General features: G+C 46.2%; 1 protein-coding gene across 1 annotated transcript; it reads right to left on the reverse strand.

Moving 5' to 3' along the window:
- Nucleotides 1–6: 6 nt before the first annotated feature.
- On the reverse strand, nucleotides 7–24,950 carry LOC126387067 (histone-lysine N-methyltransferase 2D-like). Its single transcript, XM_050039627.1, has 36 exons — nucleotides 24,768–24,950; nucleotides 24,501–24,671; nucleotides 24,280–24,402; nucleotides 22,027–22,148; nucleotides 21,792–21,927; nucleotides 21,603–21,683; nucleotides 21,438–21,515; nucleotides 21,171–21,329; nucleotides 20,940–21,009; nucleotides 19,838–20,076; nucleotides 19,638–19,711; nucleotides 19,209–19,259; nucleotides 17,465–19,099; nucleotides 17,211–17,384; nucleotides 16,692–16,831; nucleotides 14,635–16,421; nucleotides 14,422–14,545; nucleotides 13,104–13,185; nucleotides 12,945–13,011; nucleotides 12,600–12,832; nucleotides 9,536–12,493; nucleotides 9,297–9,446; nucleotides 9,034–9,198; nucleotides 8,580–8,727; nucleotides 8,416–8,497; nucleotides 8,147–8,319; nucleotides 7,815–7,939; nucleotides 7,591–7,726; nucleotides 7,100–7,221; nucleotides 5,521–6,982; nucleotides 5,277–5,413; nucleotides 4,758–4,888; nucleotides 3,137–3,422; nucleotides 2,798–2,871; nucleotides 2,121–2,229; nucleotides 7–1,999 (listed from the first exon to the last, which is right to left on the reverse strand). The coding sequence occupies exons 1-36, from the start codon at nucleotides 24,904–24,906 to the stop codon at nucleotides 1,907–1,909; spliced, it is 12,036 nt and encodes a 4,011-aa protein (XP_049895584.1). The 5' UTR covers nucleotides 24,907–24,950; the 3' UTR covers nucleotides 7–1,906.
- Nucleotides 24,951–25,000: the final 50 nt, after the last annotated feature.

The following is a 25,000-nucleotide window of genomic DNA, read 5'->3' on the forward strand; positions in this document are numbered from 1 at the left end:
TGGTTCATATACATAAAGATATTAGTTTGCCATTTTACATATATTTATATTTATATACAGCTTTATCTTTGTTAAAATGATATCCAGTGGTTGGTTTTTTTTTCTTCAATTTTTATTTCTCTACACTTTTTGACTTTATTGATTACAAAGGGGCTGGATAAAGAGTTGCTGTCCCCCTAATGCATATACTATATATACAGTTTGTACAACTTTGCATTTTTAAATCATGTGAGGTCTTAGGTTAGGGGGAAGGAGGAAACAAAGTAGTATGGGAAGGTGGAGTTTTTAGTAAAGCTCCCTTTAAAGACTTTTTTTTCATTCATCTTACATAGAAATGAAAACAAAATGCCCTTTTTTCCAATAAGTCTTTCCCTGCCATCCGTTCAGCCTCGAGAGGACAGTACCAGCACTAGAAAAGCACACTACAGGGTGGGGGGGTTGGGGGGGGAGTAGAAACACTGCAGGCTGTACTCAGGCAGAGGAAGACTTACTACAGTAAAGTTTAACAACAGTCCACTAAATAATACAGAGAGGAAGAGGCATGATTCAAAGTTTAAGGTTGAGTCGTGAGAAGATCGAGTTGTGGGGGAATTAAAAAGCATTAAATGGGACAGTAGTCATGCATCCACCCGGCTGGGTCTGCAGCAAAGTGGAACTTCAAATGTATGAAGCGACAAGCAAAATGTGTACTTGGTTAATTCTGTGATCCTAGAGCCATTCACTCACACCCTTACTGTCTTGAAGCAACTTAAAAAGGTGGATGTTATTGTGCTTTCACACAGCTGATAACACGGTTTCTTGAGATGCATAAATAAAACGAAAAAAGAAAAAGCTACATCAATATCCAGGAGGATTTGGTGGCATACAGGACACCCGCTAAGCTTCTGATTGTGATTCTTAATGCAATATCTTATCAAAACTGTCATATATTTCCTCTGTATAAACAATTCATGAATAATAATTATGTTGGCTCATTATTGTAAATCATCATCAGCATAGAGTAGATAGAGCAAACCTGCTGCTTAAGATTCCCTGCTTGTCCGAGAAGGCTAAGCCCATAAAAACATTCCCCCCTTTCCCTCCCCCCCCCGTTCCACAGTAGCAGTTAACAGTTTTTATACAAAGCAGTCGCTTCCCGCTAAATCAATGAGGTAGACTGGGTCCAACTAACCCACCTTGGGACTCCACACAGTCAGAACATCTGGTGCCTCTGGAGCCACAGATCAATAGCATCTCAGATTTTATATTAACTTACATCTGTTTTTTGTTTTGTTTTTTTAAATTTTTTCTCCATCGATCATATGTAGTTCTTACACAGAGCCACATCAGGATTGTCTAGCTAGCCAATATCCGTGTTGTCTTCATTGATGACTTGATGGGGAAAGTGCCTTTTCTGGGAGGTGAGGGGGAGGTGTGGTCAGGTGGGACGGGAAATAGGTCCGACTTAAAACATAAAAATGCATCATTAGTTCATTCTTAGTATTTTAAAAATGGCTTTTTGTCGGAGCTCCAGGTGAGCTCTGCACTACGGGTATTGAGATCAGAGGGTCAGAATCATTTGGTAGATGTTGAGGATTGTTTTCCAGCCACTGTAAGGTTATTGAGAACAGTCGAGGGGGGGAAAGGGGTTTTGGCTGAGGAAAAAGGTGATTCACTAGTCCGAACATGAAAAGTTAGTCCCGCCATCGAGCTGCTGCCGATGGAGGTGGTCGGTTGCTTTTATTGATTAATGCTCTTCAAACCTTTGGCTACAGGTGTCAACGCTTTAGTCTTTCAATGACGGAGGCCAGCCTTCCTCCACATCTTTCAGAACAGCTTATGCACTGGCTATGTAGGATTCAAAGGCTTTGGCGCAGGAGTGTTCTGGCACCAGTGAGAGGGGAATTCTCCATTTGTCTTTTTCTGGTTAGTTCATCCACTTTCGGCAATTCCAGGCTCCGCAGTGGCAAGGGATCTTGTGCTGATCGTCCTCGAAATCAAACTGGTAGTCATAGGTCAGCTGGAAGTGAGAAACGGAGACGGTTAATGGATGTTGAGATTTGAAAATTAACTTCAAAAACATGGTAAAATTAAGGGAACGTCTAAGAGTGAGTGTTGTTTGCTTGTCGTATGCACTGCACCTCTTCTCCCTTGGGGATCCTGCGGCTGGAAATGATGATAATCTTGTCTTCTTTGTCAAATGTTACAACTTCTGCAACACAGTTCGGGGCACAGGAATGGTTGACGTATCTGGAAAGGAGAAAAAAATAGGTCAGTTAAAAATAGGGAGTGCACTGAAAGTTGAAGATCAGTCGGAGACCCCTAATTCAACTGAGTGTCTTCCAAGTTGAGCAGCTGAAAGTGAGTGCCCTCTGCTTTCACGCTGCTCCCCGGTACAGGAAGCTACGGACGCAGATCCAGGCTGAGTCTGAGTGAGACGGAGGCAGTTGCCCGCAGGAAGAGAGGCTTTGCCGGGTCAGGCTCCGAGATAATGTTATCTTCTGCATTCTGTTTAGAAGTGGTGAATTTACAGTTCACAGCAACTTAATACAATACAGTCTGTGGCTGATCCGTCGTTAGCATGCATTAGCTCTGAGGGCTTACTTGGCTTGTTATCTTATGTATGTGGATATCACTGTCACCCTGAAAGTCACACCAAACCCTGTTCAAACTCTCAAACTCCATATAGAAAGAAAAAGGATGGAATAGTCAAATCCCACTTGACTGACATAATTCTGAGTCGGGCACAGTCCTGGTTAAAAATCATACTAGACTCAAGGGTTAACAATGAGGCAACCAATAACAAATCAACACCTACCGAGCTGGGCCTCCTGTCAGAGTGGCATCAATCACCTGCTCGTTGTTTATGCGGAACATGTAGATCCCACGGTTCTACGTTAGAAGAAAGAAATTAAACAGAAAAAGGGTGAGACACACTTTTCAATTCAAAGTTTTTATTTTTTACAGACCTATATTTCTTGTTGGTTCTCAAGTGTTGTCAAGCTGTGGATTAAATTTGGGCAGCTCACCCAAATATGTATTTCCTCACCCCAAAAAGGTTCATTTATTTGTGTACATTTTGTGCATTCTTAAACTTTAATCCGAAGGAACGCTTTATGTGTACTTTGCATCATGTGCCAGTTATAAATCGGCATACCTGCAACTCGTAGATCTTCTCACGGCGATTCGCCACTTCGTTGCGTATGACAGTGCCAATGTACTCGATGACCATGGTGTGCTTCTCCAGATCCTTAGCAGCATACAGACCCAGGCCCTGAATGCGGGATCGTGCCAGATACACGTTGTTCTTCCACTCGGTCTTCAGGCGCCTATACTGGGACGACTTGGAGTGGACGAACTGCTTGCTGTATGGTGTGTTGAGCTCTCCAGTGAAGGTGCTCTGGTAGGCCTTTGACACGCTGGTGCTATTTAGAGTGTGAGGCCTTGAGACAAACAGAGAAGAACATGTGAAACGGTATCCAGTCATTCAAGGTTCTTCGGTCAGAGTATCTACAACTCTACAACAAATAATTAGTTTTAAAAAAGCTGTGCTTTGGTCCTTAACATGTGACTGCATTACTCAATATGTAACACTGAGTTAGATAAGGGGAATTTAACAATCTATTCTCAATCGGTTAACCGCAGAAAATATTTCGAACCAGTTACACATGTCGGTCTGCAGGTTAAATTTGCAACTTACCACACCAACACTATAGTGCTACACTGGTTAGCTAGCAGCCACTGCTCTACACTGCACACCACCCAGGTCAAATACTTGCTAGCTTCACCACTTATCTGCCAATTATCAATGGTAATGCCTTCCCCACCCATGATGCTGTTGCTGCTGGTCTTCCCCCAAGTCGCCCCTGTTAGTAAGCGGCATAATTTTGTGCTGCATTATTAACTATGTTATCACTGTGAGCTCTATGAGCACCTTTAGCAGCATCAGCACGACTAGTGGTGCTGAGATTGTTAACAAAGCTGAAATGGTTCTGCATTTCAAAATGAAACCACCTACACACCAGGGCAACTTGCCAAATGACCAGTGTTGCCAGCTAGCCTGTGCTTGGCCAGAGCAAAGTGCAGAGCGGCTAGCTAACCAGTGGAGACCGGAGGGTGGGCAGTGAACACCATATTGCCGCATGTTAACGCAGCTAACCGGCTCTCTAACAGCAAAGCCAAGAGAAAATGAAATAAAAGACAAGACATTTACATCACAAAACATAAAAATCTGACCATCTCTAAATGTAGAGCGCTTTAAAATGCTGCGCTAAAGCTCACAATGAGTCAATGACTTCACTAAAAGGAACGGCCTCTTGTGTTTGGCGTCATTTAGCTTTTTTTGCTTTCTTCCTTCAAGCTCGCCGGTTAGTTACGAGTAAATGGGTATTGGGCTATAAAAAGCAGGAACTAAGTGAAAATCACCTCATACTATTCGATGTGAGCAAATCTTTACTTTTTTATCTACTGTGAAGGACTATGTTGCCAGATGGAGGACAAACTTTATAATTACTGAAATAATAATAAATACAAACTGTATAATTATAATGCTTTATTGTTATGCTTTGCTGATAATGATGTGGTAATGAGTTATTGTGCAACACTTTTCAATTTTAAATCAACAAGCCTCTTTAACAAGCAGACATGCTTCAAATGATTTTAGCACAATCTCACAGGTTTCTCTCTGCCTGATAACGTGCCTATCTGTACAGAGCATGTGTTGCTGTAAAGTTCACTGTTCATTTCTTGTGACTTATTGCTAAATGTAGCTGCTTTACCTCTTGCACTGTGTGGGGACTTTGGGCTCAGAGCGAGCACAGCCAGTGGGGTTGATCATGAGGGGGAGCTCCATCAGTGGGTGACGGCCGTATCGGAACTGGTAGTTCTGACAGTTCTCCACTCCAGGCAACTGAAGCACAACAAACACAAATCATGTTAGTCATGCACTTTGATGCACAGGAGAACCACCGTAGCTGTAGCACACACGTCTCAACTATTGGGCTTCATTTTGGGTCTGGTGAAGCGTTCTGCATACTGTCATGCCTGTTTTAGTCAATAACAATCAATCAGGTGACGTAGGTCTTTTCATCAGTTGTCAGTATTTCAAGTATTGAACAGATTTGGCAGTTATTTCAATTAAAATTTGTTTTGACCATCTGCTTGCTAATTCATAAGTTTATTACCCTACCCTTGGATGTGTGAATACTGGTTTGTAAAGGGTATGAATTACATTGGGGAGAAAAAGACTAAATCAAATGGGAGACAAAGTGGTGCTTATTCTCGCTGCACGTTCTTACCGACTCCGTGATCCGCATGACAGCATGAATTGTGAGGCCGTACATCTCCTCTCCCTTGACATGTTCGGTGAAAAGCTTCAACATGGATGATTCATCTCGTAGTTTAGCTACCTGCTGAACCACTCGCTCCCAGATCCCTAAAGACAAAGGCGATGAATTAAACACAGTGAAAGTTTCAAGTGAAGAAGTAAAACACTGAGAAATACTATGTCAAATAAAGTGGGAGCAGTGTGCGAGTTCTTACCTTCTGGAGTAGTGTCACGGTACTGCAAATCCTCCATGCCATGCTCCAGGACACGCACCTCGAACAGGGGACGACCTTCATCCTCATTGATGCGGCAGCGGTAGCGACAGCGCTTGTTGGGCACACGCGTGCTCCAGTAGATGCGTGTGGCCTCATAGCCAACAGGGAAGATGGCGGTGGGTGAGTGGAAGTTGGCCATTTGGGATGGTAGCAACTGACCAACGGCATGAAAGATGAGACCACCAACACGGAACAGGTGGATACGGTCGCCTCGCTGTAAGATGCTGGCGATCTGCTTCACCTCATCGCGCTCGATGTAGACACGCCGCAAAACAGCGAACATGCTGAGTTCGTCTTCACTGGGGCCCTTCAGCTTGTGCTGGGTGCACAACATGGTCTTGTCCTTGAAGAACATGCAGCGTGCCCGGATGGCACAGGCGAAGTGGTAAACATTCGGGCAGCGAATTCTGTTGCAGCTGTTTGTGGCACCTGTTTTCTGGCAGTATGCGCAAAGAGTCCGCAATCCACGACGCAGAGCTACCTCCACATTGATGAGGGCACCCCCCTGCGTCTCATACACCTCTGTGGACCACAGGGCACAGTTGAGGTGCACCCACAAGTCCACATCAATGTTAAGCAACCGGGCTGGCCCATCTGTGGCTCCATCACCTTCCTCGTGGCAGAAGCAGCATTTGCGTTTATCCCGAGGCAGCTTGTCTGGTCGGAGAGTAATGCGCAGGCGTTCCATTAGCTCAGACACTTCACGGCTACTCTCCTTCTTGGACCCACCCTTGCGTATTGTGATGACAATCTGAAGACGCTTCCAGCGAATCCCCTTCCATTTTTTCACCTTGGGATGTACCACCTCCTCATCAGGGGAGAGAGGCCTGCGCTGCTTGATGGCCTTGGGGGAAGAGTCCATATTACTGGGAGAATTTTTAGGAGGTTGAGCCTCATCAGTGGCCAAGTCCTCTTCCTTGATAACAGTACTTAGATTATCTTCAGTAGGAGCAGCAGGGGCAGTAGGAGCAGCAGGGTCAGTAGGAGCAGCAGGGTCAGCAGGAGCAGCAGGGTCAGCAGGGGCAGCAGGAGCAGCAGGGGCAGTAGCATCTGGGACTGCAGAGACTGTTGCTGGATCAGTAACTGACCCTGGAGCAGCAACTTCAGGCTCTGTGACATCAGTTGGTTGAGCAGCATCAACAGGAGGAACATCATCGTGTTCAGGCTCAGTCGTGACCTGGGCGTTGGTGGGACTGGAGGGAGGTGGAGATGGCGAAGCTGATTTTTTGGAAGGTTCAGCTTCACTAGCTGGTTCAGGGACAGGTGGGGGAGGATGTGGAGGAGACGGTGATGGGGGTGGAGATTCTTCCACTGGTATACTGGGAAGGTGCCGCACATCCAAGTCATTTACTTTAGTTGTGTAACAGTGCTGGGCCGGTTTGTCTTCTTTATCTGGGAATTCCTGAAAGAAAAATGCACATAAGAGATCTTCAGCTTTCAAGACATATATATTGCCTGATATATGATGATTAAAAAAAAAAATCAATAAATAACAAAGTTCGAGACTGTAATGACTGACCTGTTTTATAAGTGCCAGAATGTCCACTTGTTTCTTTAGTGTACAGCCTGGTAGAGACACGTCAAATTGCCTTAGCCACTCATCCTGACTGGGTGAAGCACCGTCCTTTGCACACAGAGCCCCTGGAAAACATGACCACATCATTATTAGCCTTTATTTATGAATTAATAAACTTAGAAAGTCTTGCAAAGCTAAACACAGATATGTACATCAAAATAGGCTGAAAGATCAAGATTATGCTGTTTGGATAAAGTGTATATTTTTTTTGTTTAACCAGAAACAGTGTTGTTCCTATTAGCCACTTAGACACAAAACAGGGTCCAGGCTCAGAGAAAAAAATTCTTAACCTCTGGATTTTTAAGTTTATTTGACGTGTAGAAAACCACACAGCAGGTCTTCAGCATGGTAGCGGATTTGTTTCCCTGTCAGTGTAAAAGTATGTCACGTTTTGTGGACACAACAGTAACTAACAATAATCTCTAAAGACATACCTGACTGGTCGGATCCCTTCCCAGGCCCATCCACTCCAGGCATGTCAGGGTTTTGGGGAGGGAAAGTCACCTCATAAGAACCTGGCATCTTAATGTTAAGCAGCTGGGCCATGTGCACCATGACGTCGTTCAGTTTCTGGAAAAAAATGTTTAAAATAGTTTAAGTTCAACAATGCATGAAAATAAAGAAAGCTTAAACAGGGTGCAATGATATGGCTTAGTACCTTTGCTGCAGCAGAGGACAACGTGAAGGTAACAGACACTTCGTTGTTTTTGGCCTTGTCCCAGTGGTTGGATGTGGAAACTACCTTGCCATCAGATGCTTCAAATGGTTTGTTTTCTGGGAACGCTACAACAACAACAAAAAAAGCATAAATACATTTTTTGGGCACTTTGCATTTTACCTGGCATCTTAATAAAATCAAATTGGTCTTAAACAATAAAACTTAATGCAACACATTCAGGATGGATTTCACCAGAACATGTACACACAGATATAATACATGAGAGATGTTGCTGTTGTTTTTGAGAATTACACCAGGATGTTGTGTAATACCTGGGATGGCAGTGCGAGGTATGAGGGGGATGATGGGGGATATTGCTCTTTCCGTCTCCTCCTCTTTAGGCTCCCGTAGGTGAGGGAAACGTGGCGTTTCATCTCCTACGTTACTCTCTGGGGATGATGCTGGGATGATGCTTTCTGGGGCATCCTCGTCGTCACTCTCCATCCTGTTAGAAAGACATTTTGTGCATTTTTAGCCACTAAACAACAAGAAATCCATGTATTCTGTTTGACAAAAAATAAAGAGGATCATTCTATTGTACCTGATGTCCTCATTCTGGTTATGTGGTGGGGTGGGAAGAGCTGCAAGGATGTCTACACTCTTCACATCCTCTTTAACGGAATCTGAAGGGAAAATTATATTAGAATATTTAGATAAGATATTCAATAAAAACATTCATTTAATGCTAAAGCCCAGATTGTTTACCCATTGGCTCCTCTGCTGGCTCCGTGTGTTTCTGACCCTCGGACATCTCCTCCCCAGGAGTCACTCCATTCAGCAGCTTGTGCTGGACTGAAGGTGGAGGAGTAGGTGGCAGGGAGGATGGAGGTGTTGGTGGGTTGCTGAGGTTACTCTGTAAAGGCACGGAACATTATCCTCATAAAGCGACTTTGCTTTTGAAACTTAACTCAACAACCAAATGTTATCACAGCCTGCAACAGCTGAGTGCGGGTAATTGTGCAGCTTATGCCCAGCTCACACTAAACGACTTGGAGCTCCCCAACAAAAGCTAAATGACTTTGGGGATTCTTAATTGTGAAAGATCTTGTAGTGTGTGGCCCCGTGTTGCTGATAAGTCATGTAGTGTAAAAACCACAACTTCAAGACTCCCAGATACAAGATGGAAAGTTACATACTGTTAAATTAGCTTTAGTTATACCTTTGTGAGTAACTGAGAATAGTAGTCTGGGATGTTGTCCAGCACTGCATTTCCAAAGGATCCTTTGAGTTGGGCTTTGCCATTAGCTGGGCTGCTTCCAAAAGGGGCAAACAGATCCAGACTGGCCGTGATTGAAGGCTCCATCAGGGGCAGCAGAGAGAGACCCTGGAGGGTCAATGTTCATTAGTTTACATGTTGAAGAACCACTATTCGAAACATCAATTGCAAATATTATTTAGGAAATTCATTTTAACATCCTTTACCTGTTTGAGTTGTTTTATCAGGGCTTCGGCACTTTTCCCGACTTCTTCCTTCTTATTCTTCTTCCGTGCATTAGGCCCTCGGTCTCCAGCTGCCTTGTTAGTGCGCTTTGGCTTTTGTGGAGGAGCCCTTTTTGTTATAGACTGTAAATCCTATAAGAGTCAAGACAAGGAATGAGGTCTGTCCCCCACAAACAACATGATGAGGGCAAAAAGAATGAATTCACTTAATAATAACATACCTCCATATTTCGTGGAGTCCCTTGAAGTTTTTGCTCCAACATTGCTAGTTTGCTGTTGATGTGGCCATTGATCTCATTGTGGATGCCTTCAGACGGCCTCTGAGCACCAAGCTGAAGGTTCTTGGTTCTCAGGAGTTTCTGTAATAGTTGCTGTCCTGTCTCAGACCGGGGACCTTGAGTCCCAGGGTCGCCAGCCATGTTTCCAGCATTAATATAGCTAGTGTTGTTCCCAGAAGTAACTGCCTCGCCCGTTGCTTCTCGCTTTATAGCCCCAGGATGATCCTCTGGTGCACCATCACACTGAACCTCCCTTGGCTCCTGTTTAATGTTCTGAAGGGTCATCTTGCATAGCTCCACTGGTCTAGAGCCCTGTTGTGTGTGAGGACCATGGCTCTCTGTGACCTGCTGCGACTGTTGCTGAACATTAGTGCCTTTCTGTGGACCGTTGGGGATAACTGAGGCTGAATGACATGTTTCACTGCCTGATGTCTGAGCTTCTACTTTCAGTCCTGGACAATCAAGCGGACTCTTGGCTCCAGGTGACCTGAGTGGAGATGCCTTGACATGGCTGTACGGACTTCCCCTTCCAGCCCTACTGTCAGCTATAGAAGGTGAGGAGACGTGGGATGAATGAGGTGAGGCCGGGTGGGCTGGGCTCATGCCAAAGGGACCTCTTGGAGAATATGCATGGGATGGAGAACCCTGCATGCGGCCTGCTGCAGCTGCCATTAGTGCTTGTTGGTTCTGGTTGGGAGTGGGTGGACGCATGCCCATCCCTTGATTAAATGCATGCCGTTGTGGATCCCCAGGAGAGTTTGCTATGGGCTGACGTGGAGATGTTGGCCGTACCATGCGGCCCTGGTCCACAGGGGAAGGTGGCACTGGTACCTGGCCTCTCATAATATGTTGCTGCATCATCTCCCCTACTTGTGGTTGTTGTTGCCCAGGGACCATCATCCCCTGCTGCATTTGGGGAGCAATGCCAGGTTGCTGGCCCAACATGCCTGCCTGCTGCTGAGTGCCCACTGCTCCTGGCTTCCCCATGGCTCCATATGGCATCTGTGGCATCTGTCCTGGTGGCATGTGAGGCCTCAACTGACCTTGCTGGCCTTGCCCCATTGACATCCGCAGCATCTGTCCCTGTTGGAGCTGCCTCTGAGCAATCATGGCCTGGATGTGCTGTATCTGCTGGTTCGGTGGAAGATTGCGGAGCTGAGGGTTTTGGGCAATAATAGCCTGGATGTTAATAGGGGTGCGGATCTGTCCAGGTGGACCCACAGGCCTCTGTGCCATCATCCCTTGCTGCTGGGCTCTCATCATGCCCATCATGGCCTGTTGTTTTTGCTGCTGGGCCATGAGGGCTTGTTGTTGTTGACTATGGCTCATCATAACAGGCTGTGGCTGCCCAGGATGGTTCTGGCCTATCTGCTGCTGCATGTTGGGATCTTGTGCCTGCTGCATGGCATTTTGTACTGGTTGCTGTTGTTGCTGCTGAGCTAAGAAATCAATTTGTTTTCCTTCCTGTTTAACAGTATTCAAAATGGGCTTGTCAACACTGAGGGAACCTTGCCTCTGGTGAGTGAGGGGATGTTGTTGCGGATGTTGCTGAAGCACACCAACCTGTTGGGTTCCAACCAAACCTGTTTGTTGCTCAGGTACAGACTGAGGATTTGCTTGCTGCTGCTGGGCCAAATACACTGAGTTTTGATGCTGCTGCTGCTGCTGCTGTAACTGCTGACGCCCCAAGTCTGTTTGATGATCAGTTGCAGAGCCTAGTTGGGACATCTGATTGGGAGTGGAGGGTCCACTCTGCTGTGGTGGTGTTCGTGAATCAGGGCTGAGGATCCCACCCTCTTTGGGACCTGAGTTTTGGTTGTCTGTAGCTCCCTGTGGCTGCGGCGTGATACTTCCTGCTGAAGGCGAGGAGCCCATCTGAGGGGTCGAGGGTTGGGAGAGTACTCCTTGCTCTTGGCTGGATTGACTGATCAACTGTGTTTGTTGTCTTTGCTGTGCCATCTGCTGCTGCTGCTGAAGGTGGGCCAAATTCTTTGCAACATTTTGCTGCTGCTGCTGTTGTTGTTGAGATGCAAGCATGCGTTGGGCCAGAATGTTCTGTTGTTGTGGAGTCAACTGGGCCTGAGGACCTCTGAGGCCAGGATGACCAGGAGATCCAACCATTCCCTGCTGACCCATCATCAACTGAGGCCTCTGTTGCTGGGATGGTGGAACTTGCGGGTTCCCCATCATTCCTGGTTGAACTGCCATCATTGCTTGAGCGTGGTTAATAGGTTGGCCTCCTGCAAGGTTCTGTGGCATTGGAGCCACAGACTGACCTCCAACCATTCCTTGTGGAACCTGCACCATGGTCTGCTGACTGGCCTGGGTGGCTAGCATTCCTTGTTGAGTGTTTGTTTGTTGCTGGGCCATTAGTGGGTTCCCCATCATACCTGACGGTGGCTGAGCAATTAAGCCTGATTGTTGATTTGGGTGTGGCATGGGTTGCTGGCCCATCATTACCTGCTGCTGCTGTTGTTGCTGGAGCTTTGCCATTTGCATCCTATGTTGAAGTTGTCTTTCTTGGAGAAGCCTGGGGTCTGCACCTTGCACTCCAGGCCCCTGTGGGAAGAATCCTGCTGGAGCCCCAGGAGGTCCTGGGGCTCGGGGACCACCGGGTCCGAGAGCTGCAGGAAGCTGGGGTTGGGCTCCACCAATAAAGGGCTGCCCTTGGGGCATCCTGACGGGCATTCCACCTTGGGGCATCACAGCAGGGTGCTGGCCCATAACTGGTGCTCCCTGTTGGCCCATCATGATCTGGCCTGGCATTTTGGGAAACATGTGAGGGGGCCCTCCCTGTGCAGAATGACCAGGGGTAAGAATACCTGAGCTCTGCTGATGCTGCTGCTGCTTGCTTCTATACTCTGCAATGAGATTGGTGTGCTCCTTCTGCTGCTTGCGTACCTAGAGCAGAATGATTATGAACAGATATGAATTGTATGTCAAGATGCAAAGCAAACTTCTCATAAATGGCTCATGTAGTCTTTACCAGTCTTTAAAATCTACAAACCTGGTCAAGTTGTTTTTGAATTTTGCTCTGCTCTTCTGTAACCAACTTCAGTTTCTCTGCATCTGCTTCAGCAAACTCCCTGCCAGCTTTCTTTGCAGTGCGCTGTTTAGCACACAGCGCCTTGCGTGACTTGCGGTGAACTCCAATCTGTTCCTCCAAAAATTTCAACTGCATTTGTAGTAACTGCTGAGTGTGAAGAAGCCATTCTTCATATTGATGCTGTTCTGCATCATCTGTAACAGAAGAGGATAACTTAAGACCACCATAAAAGAGTATTATGGAGACAGCAATATAACATTTCATAATATTCCATTTTTAATAAGAGACACTATTGGTAGAACATACTGATTATTCCTTGCACAAACTGAGGAGGGTTAGGTCTTGACTGGGTAGGATCACTTGGTTCTCCCTCCTGAACACAAAAAGAAAACATTTAAATAAGTCAGCTATATAAAACTTAAAATGAAAGTAAATCAATCATCTCTGAAAAGCAAGACAGCATACCTTTGGGGGTCCAGACGGAAGTTGACCTGGGTCTGTGCCCGGGGCGGAGGCCAGCCTCTGAGCAAGCAGAGAAACTTGTTGCCTGACGAGACAGCAAAACATAACAATGTATTACTATACCTGCAGCATACTGAACAAGGGCCTGTAAGGGCATGCAGTTTCCAAACCACTGAGCAAAGCAAAGTGGTTAACTACTGAAATGTTATCACCACCTGATGGGTGTCCTGTGATGATATTACATTAGAGAGTGAAACTATGACACTGCTGCATACTAGGTTACTCCCTTTAGAGGAGGAGTGGAGAACAGTGGGAGGAATCAATGGGAGTGGCACATTGTAAAAACGAGCATGACTTCGAAATGGACTTGCCAAAGATTTTGTGGAAAGATTGGTCAAGAGCCAAAAGACAGCTGATAAACCATTACTTCTCACTGGTTTTAAATCATTCTTAACATCTGCTTCAGTAAACAGTTGTGACAGTAATACTAGCGATTCTATAGCAGAGGTGTTTAGTACATGTATAAACACATCTTCTAAGTAAACACACTATAATGAATCACCGTTGTCACTAAATCAGAAGCTCTTAGCAGCTGACCTCCACTTACTGGTGACTGGTAGCGCACTTGTCAGCCATGACACATGATATGTATCACTTCCTTCTTAAATTTTTATAAGTATCTGTCTGTTTCTATGATACAACAGCAGTAGTAATGTTTCAGTCCAGATATTAGCTAACAAAAATGAAAATCAGAATGTGTTTCCATTTGTTAGTTTTGAAGAGGGTGTTGCGAGACTACAACATTTAAAGAAGATCAGTACAAGAGTTTTCCTGTCTCTGAGGTCTAACCTCAGCTGAGCCCTGCTGAAACTATATTTACTCATTTATAGCTGAAAAACACTTATCTGGCTGTATTTATATAAGTGGCTGAACAACTTGGGTATGCAAAGCCTGAATGGTGATGTTTTTTATAACAAAATTATAACAGAATAATTCCTAAATGTCAAAACCCACACCAGGACTGCAAAAGTATAACTGAGTATGTTGACTATGTAACCCCCCAAACATCTGCCATTAATACAAGCAACCACTGACACGTCCAGGCAAAGGGGAAAGTATTTTTTTGGTCTCTGTCAGGTGTAAACAGTTGGACAGAGGCTAAAGAGTGTTTAAACAAATTTCTTCCATTTCCATTCAGGTTTTTCTATGTATATTAGAATGAATCTAAAAATTATAAAATGAAACCATACCGACTTAACCGACCCTAAATAAAAACCAAGAAATGTCCAACTAATGTATAAATGTTGTTAAATAAAAGTACCTGTTGATGCCAGAGGGTACAACCATTGGGTCCTGTGCCAGCACTCTCTTGATACCCTTTAGTGCCACCATCTTTGCCTTGGCGATGGGATCCATGATGTCATCAGTAGCAAATTTGTCTAAATCTGAAATAAAAGAATAAGAAAAATGGTGGTTTAATATGAAAAGAACATCATTCCATAGAGTGATGACAGTGACAAGCCACAGTGCTTACCTTTATCTGGGAAGAAGTTGTTGGCCAGAGGAGGTTTAACCACTGGCTGCTGCTGCGGTTGATGACCAATACCCGTATGGATCCCTGGCTGCCCCATCCTGACCATGGCTTGTTGCTGGGCCATGTTCATGTGAGGTGGAGGTGCCATTCCAGGTCCCATGAGCCTTTGTTGCTGCTGTTGTTGCAACATGTGCGGAGCACGAGGTGCCATTCCTGGCTGAGCCATCATTCCTTGGGGTGGTGGACGATGGTGGTGTTGCAGCATTATCTGTCCAGGTGCCTGTGGGTTCGGCTGTTGACTTGAGAGGCCAGGAAAATGAGGTGCCATGCCTCCCTGGTGGAGTGAACTAAGCTGTTGCTGCTGTTGCTGTTTCTGCAGCTCCTTCTTCTCATGCTCCAGCAGATCCTGTATTAGAAGGGGCAGTTCACCATCTAAAGAGCTCTCTACCTTTGCCAAATCTACAGCAGGGGAGTGCTGTTCCCCTACGTCAGGCAGCCCCAGTGGGTCATCGCCAATATCTGCATGTGGAGCAGCTGGAGGAAAAGGCAATGCATCAGCTTGGCCTGGCAGAGGGTACGGAAGTCCCCCTAATCGAACAGAACTGAGTGAAGCTGACTGGTTTTCTGATTGTGCAGGCTTGGCTGATGGTTCGGTCCCACCAAGAAGCATTGACACAGCCTCTCTTATTTCATCTTTCACCACAGTCTGTCCTGGGTGGAGCTGAGGCGTCAGCCCTCTGTCCTCTACTTTGACTTTGGAGTTATCAGCAGTTACTGCAGAAGATGGCAGTTGGGTATCAGACCCCTTTTTAGAGTCAGGGGCTGCTGTGATCGGCTTCTTCCCTGGCTCCACCTTGGCTTTTCCTTCCACTTTAACGGATCCAGAAGAAGATGACGGTGCTTCACTTTCTGCTTCCACCAACCGCAGCTGGTCTGAGAAGACATCTTTAGGGTCTCCCTGGTCCAGTTCAGGATCAGTGTAAGCAAGCAGGTCAAACTCGTCACTGTTGAGCAAGTCGTCTAGATGTGGATCATTGGTTTCAAGGTTGTCCAGGTTGCCCAAGTCATCATCTCCTTTGTCAGGGTCCAAGTCTAGAGCCAAATCATCCTCATCCTCCACACCTCCATCCCCTGGGGCATCCCCAAGCCCTTCAAGGTCAGGCTCTGGCAACTCCTCACTGTTTTCTGCTGTGGCAGGCTGGGGCTGTGTGACTATGCTTGGTTGTCGTAGCTGATGCTGCTCAGTGCTAGGAATGTTTGGAGTTGAAGTAGCTGCCTGGGGCTGCATGTGGGGCTGTTGTGTTGCGGGGCCTGTAGACTGCTGAGGCAGCAAAACTGACAGTCCGCCCTGCTGTAACCCCAGCTGTGAGTTGCTGCCCCCCTCTGTCTGAATGCCACCAGCTTGAGCTATGGGATGTTGCTGAACATAAGATGCTGCCATCTCTTGCTGTGGGACAAAGAGACGTGGTCTGGGCTGGGGTCCACGGGGCATAAACTGAGGTCGTAGGGGTAGCCTCTGTGAGTTGTGTCTTAATTCAATGAACTGTGGTGGGGGTCCTTGACCCATTGGCTGCATGTTCTCTCCTCCATGTCCTGGTATCATGGCGTGAGGGTTACCCATGCCTTCCATACCCTGGATGTTGACAGCAGGGTTGAGATTGTGCCTTATGCCCATAGCCTCCATGCCAGGTTGGGGGAACCTCCTTGGACCTGCAGCCTGGCCCTGCCACTGAGGCGGGAATGGTGGACGGGCAAACATGCCCTGAGGTCTGGTGGGCCCTGGTGGCCTGAACGCCAGAAACACACAAAAGAAAAAAATATATTTCAATCTAACCAGCATATACTGTATTACAGATTTTTGAAGATGTGAGGGGTGCGAATAATTTAGGAATGATTTTACTTGGATATGTATAATCCTACAAATACACTTTAAACATGCTAAAATGTCTTGTGATGCCATTATTAAAATAGTGGGGGTACATTTGTAATTTCTGGAAGGGTAAACTATATCTTATTATTTCACCCCAACTGTGAATTTACTTAAATGATGTGGTTACCTTAGTGCACTAGGATCCATGATGGCAGGGGTTCCTGTAGGTGGTGGGCGAGGGAGCTTGTCCTCCATACCTCCAACAGCCATGGGCATCTTCCCTGCCACAGAAGCCTGAGGTCCAGCAGTTGGAGCAGCAACACGATCCTAAAGGCAGCAATAACAGCAAAAAGAGGCGAATTTAACATTCCTTTTATTTTAGCAAACTCACTGTCTTGCCCAAAGACACATCAACATAAAGGGCTTGGTACTGAACCATCAACTCTGTGATAAGTGGACGACCCACTCACAGCCACCCCACTCACTGTGTTCTTTTGTCATTTAACTTGCACCAGCCAACAGAGAAGTCAAAGTAGACTGAATTGTAAGATTGTGCACTTTCAGTTAATACTTCAGTTTTTTCGTGAATTCTTCAGCAGAGCAGGTATTTGCTGTAATAGTAAACAGGCCATACAAAGACGTCTTCCTAACTGCTATACCACACTGTTGTAAAGTTGTAAAGTAAAGTTTTGCCTGAGTTGTGTACCTGTGGATAAGGTGGTGGTGCTCTGTGGGCCTTGTCTTGCTGAAAGGCTCCCATCTCTCCTCCAGACCAGCCAGGGGATGCACTGCCAGCCGCAGCAGCAGCAGCCTCCTTCTCTTGTCTGATGGAATTTCTCTGCATTTGTTGTCTGATTAAAAATTCCCTCAGTCTCAGTCGCTAAAAAACACAAGAAGCATTGATTAGCAAAACACCTAGGAGGTGCATAGCATGACTGTACACTGGCTAATACTTTGTACCTGTCGGTGCTTCTCCAGCTCAGAGGGGCTAAGGCCTACTAACGCGGGGTCCTGCACTGCTGAAATGTCAGGCATTTCTTGAGTGCCTGGCAAAGCTGGCTGATGAGGTGCGTCTGGAGGGCGGGCAGCTGGTAGTTCTTGGGATCCAGAAGGAGGCGGCACCCTGGAGCTGAAACTGTCTGGCCCCATAGTCTGCTGAGTTTGTGGCTGGGGTTGCTGAAGCTGTCCCTGTAACATCTGATTCTGCTGTTGGTTTATTTGGAAGCCTCCCGTGCTGGGGCTGCGGCTGAAAGTAGGAGGTGCTGACGGTTTACCAGAGAGAGAATCCCCGATGGAACTGTTGGTGGGATGGGGTGGAGGTGGCTGGTTAGGATGAGGTGAGCTTTTATAATTTGCAGTTCCCTCTGGGGCAACAGAGGGGGGGCGAGGGGGTTTGTGGATAGTAGCAAAAGGGTCTCTAGATTGTGGCCTTGAAGGTGGCTGAGAACAAGGGTCTGGGGATTGGAAACGAGGGGTAGCAGGAGACTGGACAGAGTAAGCGTCATTGGAGAGGCCACCAGGAGTGTGAGGAGACTGAGAGCTGCCCTGGGACTGTGGGCTGGAGGCCACTCTAGGGCATAGTTCCTGCTGAGCTACAGGGTGTCTCTGGGGTCCGAGAGAACAATTGTCGCCTGACTGCGGCCTGGGAGTCAGTGGAGGCTGAGGGTGGGGGTCAGAGAAAGAATGGGAGGGAGACTGCCTGTAGCCTTCAGAGGGGTGGCTAGGGGAAGCTCCAGGATGAAGTGCCCCACCCTCCCCTTGGTGCATTCGTGGCGTCATAGGTGCCTTAAATAAACCATCTCCAGACTCCAGCATCCCAGCAGGAGAGCCAGTGGATAGATCAGGTCTTCCAACTGCAGAGGACCGTGGAGAAGGTGCACTCATATCAGCCCTGTACTGTCCTGTGCTTGCAGGTGAGGAAGCCACTGCAGAGGGTGATGGGGATGAGCCATATTCTGGCCGTCCCATCCCTTGCTGGGTTCTGAATGGGTCTCCATAGTGGGTATTGTGGGGTGGTGAGAAGATGGGTGACTCCCCAAGCCCTGCGCCTCTTGAATGAGGACTTTCTGGAGGTCCTAGAGACTCCTGGGAGCCTTGCTGTGATTGCGGTAGATGACCCTGTTGCTGCTGCAGCTGTGATCTGAAGTAGGGGTCAACCTGCTGAGCCCGTCTGGGGGTTCCAGGAGTTCCTGGTTGCATGTCAAAGGGGCCAAGACTGGCTGGCCGTCCCTGAGGAGGACCCTGTGGGCCGGAAGCGGAATAACCTGAGGAAGAGGCCTGTAAGGGGCTGGCCCCTGCATGGGAGAAGGGTGTGTTTGGGTGAGAGTGAGAATGGGGTGACTGAGGAGGAAGCTTGGCCAAGGGATCTGTCCGGATTTCAGCTGACCCCGGGGTCTTAAGAGGTCCATCTGAGAAAAAGACAGAGGATGATCCTGAATCTGGGGGGAAGGGAAATGGGCTTTCTGCTGAGCTGGGCTGGGAAGAGATCGACGTTGAGCCTGAAGGTGGAGGGATCTGGAGGTGTAAACTGGGCCGTTCTGTCTTCACACGCACTCCCTCTGTCTTGATTGGCCTGCACACCTGACTCTCTGCCTGCTGTGGGAAGAGGAGATTACAGAGGAAACATGAACAATCTGTACCACGAATCTGCACCAAATCTTTCAGTCATTTTGACAATACAATAGGATGCTGCTGTTTTAATCACCTTCTGCGCCTTGTTGATCCTCTGAGCTGCTCGGTTATCTTTGGCCTTTTGCTACAGAAAGACATTAGATATGAAAAAGAACATTAAAATAAATTTAAAATGTAATTTTTACCTCTGCATAAAAAAAAATATATTGTGTTGGTGTTGTTTTGTTTAAATGCACAAACATGTGTAGGCTGTATCTGGACAATATTAATGCCACATTTCCCATTAGGGTTCTAATATTACATTTCTGTGTTTGGTAATCTTTCACTTGAGGCCTTCTGCATAGAAGTGAGATACCATAAGCCACAGGGGACAATGTGATCAAACAGAGAACAACAAAAACCTGGCATCACTGACTACATTTGAGAAATATGTGTTACAAGAGAAGCACAGGGGAAAAAATGATTTATTATATTTTTGTAAACAAAAAAACAGAGAGCCTACCAGATATGGAACCTTGTCAGCAGCTGACACCTTCCTCCAGATCTTCATGATTTGCTTACAGCGACTAGCCCAGTCTGTGACAGGAGAAATATTTAACAGCTGCTTAATATCTAACAGAGATGTAAACCTATGAAAAAGCATTTGCTTCATTCGGTCTAGCAATAGGTTGTACATTGGTACAGTACTTCTTCCATACTCACCTGGGTAGTCCTGTTTGAGAGTGGGAAAGTTGGTATTGGCGTAAAGCACGGGGGAAATGGTTGAAAGTTCTCCCAGCTCCTCATCTTTCTCCCAGCGCTGGAGACTGCGCTGGTTGTAGGACAGTCCATCACCCTCTGCCTCGGTGGGCGTTGGTGGGGAGGACGGGGTTGCTGGGGTAGAGGGAGTGGCCCAGGGGCTCTCCTCACCCCCATCTGGACTGAACAGTCCTCCTCGGTCCCTGCACACCATATGAGATGTCATTGTGTTAAGTAAAATAAAGTGCTTTAATGTGTCAGCAACACTGAAAAAAAAACGACAGAAAAAAGAAATTGCACGTATGCTTTTACACTATGATCTACAGCACAATACCACTGTAGTTGGTGTCACCAGTGTTACAAGATGTTTGGGCATACATCGATTACTAAATTGCTCCCATCACTGCTTTACTTTTTTTTATATGAATAAAACCAATTTAATTCATTTTTGCAAATCAGCGCCCATGTTCATCAAATGAACCGCAATTTGTTCAGTACTAAGCCTGTTATCAACACGACGGACAGTGTAATTACAAACTGAAAGTGTCAAGTGCTCCACCAGAAGCAAGCCAAGACCTTATGCACAAGGCAACATTCATGGACCCGCACTATCAGGGTGACTACAACCCAAATGTTGAGGAGAGCAAGAGGATGATAGAGAGGAAAAAAAGTCATCCTCAGGCAGAGAGCGCACCCCTTGAGAGAAGAGGGAGATAAAAAGGAGAAGGGAGCTACCGCCGAGCCTGAGCTGCAGTCTAACAGAATAAAAAAACTGCAAATTTATTTAAAAGAATAGCAGATGCTGCCACAGTCACACCACTTGTTACTATTTGTTATGTTCAAAGTAATGGAAAGATATCAAGATCCAACACTAGAAATATCTACAGATATTGAGCCTCATCAACAAATACCTTTTCTTGTAAAATGTTGTTGTAATCGGTAACACTGGTGTTGTGATGAGTTTTTTTAACCCGTGGGAAAATTTCCTCACTGTGGCATCCCGAGAGCTACATACAAAATATTGTTGTAAAATAAAATTTACAAGGCAATTCCGTATTGGTCTTACCGCATATCAAAGAACGGTGACTGAGAGAGGCCAGGAAAGGCATCCATCATTCCAGCTGAGGGCAGGGACCCTGCAAGAGATGTTCCATGTTTGAATACCAAGCCGAACTTCACTTAAACCTTACTTGTGTACTTAGCCCTTAAAAAAATCCTCAATCATACAGCAAATATGGTTTTGAACTTCAAAAAGGTTTTAAGATATAATTATCTGGGGACATGCCCTTGTACACACCTGAGAGGAGAGCTCTCTGTGGCAGAGCGCTACGATTGAGTTCTCCCTTACTGCCCTCCAAGATGGGCTTCATGCCCCCCAAAGAGGAGCCGTCTGACACTCCCAGAACCTTCCTGAAGAACTGCTCAGAGTCCTGACTCTCCATCCCTTGTGGAAGACCTGTCACACAAGGACAGTAGCATGTAAGGTATGATGTTGACATCAGGTATTAAATCTCCAGTTAATGTTGCATACTGTAAACACCAAAGTATCCTCTCAGAGAACTACCTTCATTTTTTTCTGCATCAGAGTCATGAGGATCAGTTGACGCCTGGTCCTTCAGCGATGAGGATGGTGCAGAAACTCCTAAAAAGATATAATTTTTAACCAACCTGCAATTACCCCAAGACCATAACAATAACCCAGTAGCAAAATGTCCAAACAGTCACTCACCTGCACCTTCTCCCTGAGCCTGGGGGGCTCCACCCCCTTCTTGCTTGACAGGAAAATTATCTTTCACTACACGATCCTCAGCTAGTGAGAGAAGCACAAAGGTCATAAAGGTAATAACCTTGTCTACCCCTGGTGTCACAAATAATTTGAACATTTATCATGTGTCATAGGTCAAATTAGTCTTCTTACTCTCTGTGGCAGTTGTTTTGACCCCTGATGGAGCTGGTAATGAAGGTCGGGCAAGAAATGCACCTGGTCTCTGCCCTGGGGGTGTCATCACAGCTTTCTTACTCAAGTCTATTAGTGTCTTCCCAAAGAAAGCCTCCTGCAGCGAAACAGAAACATTTCAGATATTAATATTATGTCCCTGGATACCATAAGTTTCCAAACTGTTTAATGGATGAGACATAGAGAGGCATGAAACCTGGAGATATGCTGGAAACATGTCCTCAAGTTTGCTCTTCTTCCGTCCCCGACGTTTCTTTGCTTGTTCCTCGCCCTCCGGCGGTTTAGGATCCATTATGTTATCTGTGTCAGGATGAGGTCCTGCGCAATGACCATACAATTCAGCTTCCCAAATTTACAATATTCACAAAAAAACAAAAGCAGTCACACTGCCCCTAGTAATTGAAGAATGAGAGGGGATTCAGACCAATCGTTAGCTCAGTAACTCCAAGGACAAGCTGTACATTTGGAGACTAACTAATGCTCGACATCCACAACAGCGGCAACTGCCAGCCATGAAAACAACAAAACATGCGTCACTCACACATGCACAGTAGTAGCATAGTACTTAACTAACTCCCCTTTCTTTTTAAAGAAAAAAACAGAGTCCAAGAAAAAAACATTTAACAGATTAACATAGGTGTAAAGCTGCAACTTTAACTACTCAAGTCTGAGTGTTTTGTTTTTGTTATCTAGTCCGTTTAGCCGTTAAAGTCACCATACACCTTCACTGAGAGCACTCATGTGATGTCCCCTTCTTTGTCAGGTAGTCAGCAAGCTGCTCCTTGGTAACTATCCAAATGATCTGCTGGATGGTCCCAGAGTGGGTGAACTCCTTGACACTGCTGATTTCAAGGTGAAGACTCTTCGATGACTGATTTGCATTTAGTCTATGCATTTGTAATGATGCATGCTGTTTACTGTTTATGCATTTCCACTGTCTTGTGTTCTAATTGTGCTTTGGCAACACATATGAAATGTCATACAAATAAAGCTTATTGAATTGAACTGACTGATTTGATGGATGTAACAGCATCAAGAAGAGAGTGATTATCTGTTACACACACAGTGGGAAAACTGTTCCATGTGCAATCACCTGTGGTAAGTTCTGAGTAGAGTGTAGCTAGGAAAACTGCACTGTCAATGCCAACATCAGCAGGTGCCAAAGTGCTTCACACAACTCTCCTGATACTTTCACTGCCAGCATACAGGTGAAAATCTTCCATTCTCTCCCATCAACATGACCAGGTGTCTTCCTTGAGTGCCTCCGTCTGAGAGGTTTCCCATTGAGGAATCACTGAGCACCACCAGTTTAAGGGAGCTGTCTTTTTACCAGGTGCTGAAACCTCAAAGTCACCAGGTCAGACAGACTATAATGACCTCCTTTGAGCTGTATTAGCGTGCAAGGGGGCTAATTTGTGGGTGTCTCTTCCTCACTTTCATTTTCAGCGTCATACTCTCATTTAACCCAGATTCTAGAAGCGCGGTATGGTTTTCAGTCCCCTCCAGCTCATTGTCCAGTTCTTCTAGCACTGCTTGTGGGCCATCAACCTTGCGAAGCCTGGAGTTACATGAACAGAGGTGCCCCCATTCCTAACAAATATCACTTCACTACACCATCTTGGCTGATGACCACACCTGGACCTTTCCATTCTGTACAATCCACCTGTTTGTAATAGACTTAGTCTCCTGTCTTGGATTCTCTCAAGAGCATTCAGCTTCTGTAAATGCTCTCCTTACAGCATGTAGTGCTATTTACTGCTGAGCTACCCAAGTACTCGTGTTTGTAACCTCTAAGCTGGGGGCTGATCAGTGGGAACCAAAGGCAGATTTGGGTTCTGTGCAAATATCAGCTGGTGGGAACTGTAGCCATGCATTTTGTGTTTACAGTTTTTGCCACCAGGGCTGAGTGTAGGGCCACATCCACTTTCTCTTTTAACTTTCATCAGGATTTCAGTGAGGGTTTGATGATGCCTTTCCGAAAGCCCACTGCTCCATGGGCTGCAAGCTGCGGTTGTTTTTACATCAATGCTGAAGCTTTGAGCCATGTTTCTCATTTCTTCACTGTTGAATTCACCCCCACTGTCACTGAATAATCTGCGCGGAGGACCATGAACACTTAACCAGCAATGAATAAAGTGTTTCACAATCTCCCTGGGTTTCTTGGTGATTACAATGCTCCCTGCACTGAGGCGTGTGAAGTGGTCAATGGCATGCAGACATGGCATTGCGTTGTGGGAAAAGTTAAGCCAGGATCCACTTTTTGCTGGATGACCCTGCTTTTTTGTCAGACCCTTCTACATTGGCACCTCAGCTGTGGTGCCTTTTCTCACGCTTGGCTAATGTCGGTCTACAGGACCCCCCCATTTAGTCACTACTACTTTATGGATTCTGGAGTTATTTTATCATAATATTTTAATACTGGATGAAACAATTGACTGTTGTTACTAACCTTCTTCGATGGTTCTCTCTATTGGCTGTCCATCTAATGTTGTCTCTCCAGCCAGCTGGGCGAAAAATTCTTTCTTCATCCGTGTGTGACACTTCCTTTGTCGCACCATGAAGCCTCCAATTCCTAGTACAATTTATAATGAATACTTGTTAACATGTTGTGAATGATAAGACATCTATGTGGATGTTATAATTTGTGTTGTGAAATTTTGGGTAGCTTACCAGGCCTGTAAGGTTTCCGCTTGCGTTTTTTGCTGTCATCTGTCTCCTCTGCTCCGCCTTTGAGACCCTCGCAGTCGGCCATGCCTTCAGTGCCTCCCTCCGCACCACCTTCTCTGTCAGGGCTCCCAGGGTTCTCCATCTTGGTATCACATTCCATAGGCTCCCCACAGCCTAGATATACAAGATAACATTGAAATTGCACAAAGTCGTACAATAAAGGGAGCAAACTTGTTGATGCACCCCAGGATGAACGGAAAGCGTGCAAACCTTTTCCATCTTCCCCTTCTTCACCCTCCCTCAGATCCATTCCATCAGGACCTCCTTCACAGCACAGAGTGCCGAGACGAGAGCGACGCTGCCGTCTCTTGTGCAGCGGAGACATGGAGATGCTGCGGAGCAGGGACATACCCGACTCTGTCAGCCACACACCCTCCAACCGGTAGAACTGGGGTTCTGTAAAGTGACATTTGCATATATGAGTGATTTCAGTCAAACTAACA

The sequence above is a fragment of the Epinephelus moara genome, unplaced genomic scaffold, assembly GCF_006386435.1.
Source record: "Epinephelus moara isolate mb unplaced genomic scaffold, YSFRI_EMoa_1.0 scaffold185, whole genome shotgun sequence".
Taxonomy (NCBI): domain Eukaryota; kingdom Metazoa; phylum Chordata; class Actinopteri; order Perciformes; family Serranidae; genus Epinephelus; species Epinephelus moara.

Excerpts from the sequence above, each read along its gene's own strand:
- LOC126387067 (XM_050039627.1), bottom strand. The coding sequence starts at position 24,906 with ATGTCCCTGCTCCGCAGCATCTCCATGTCTCCGCTGCACAAGAGACGG. Across the intron at positions 19,260-19,637 it reads CTGACAAGGTTCCATATCTG|CAAAAGGCCAAAGATAACCG; the intron begins GTAGGCTCTCTG and ends GTCTTTCTGTAG. Across the intron at positions 2,230-2,797 it reads CTGACAGGAGGCCCAGCTCG|ATACGTCAACCATTCCTGTG; the intron begins GTAGGTGTTGAT and ends TCTCCTTTCCAG.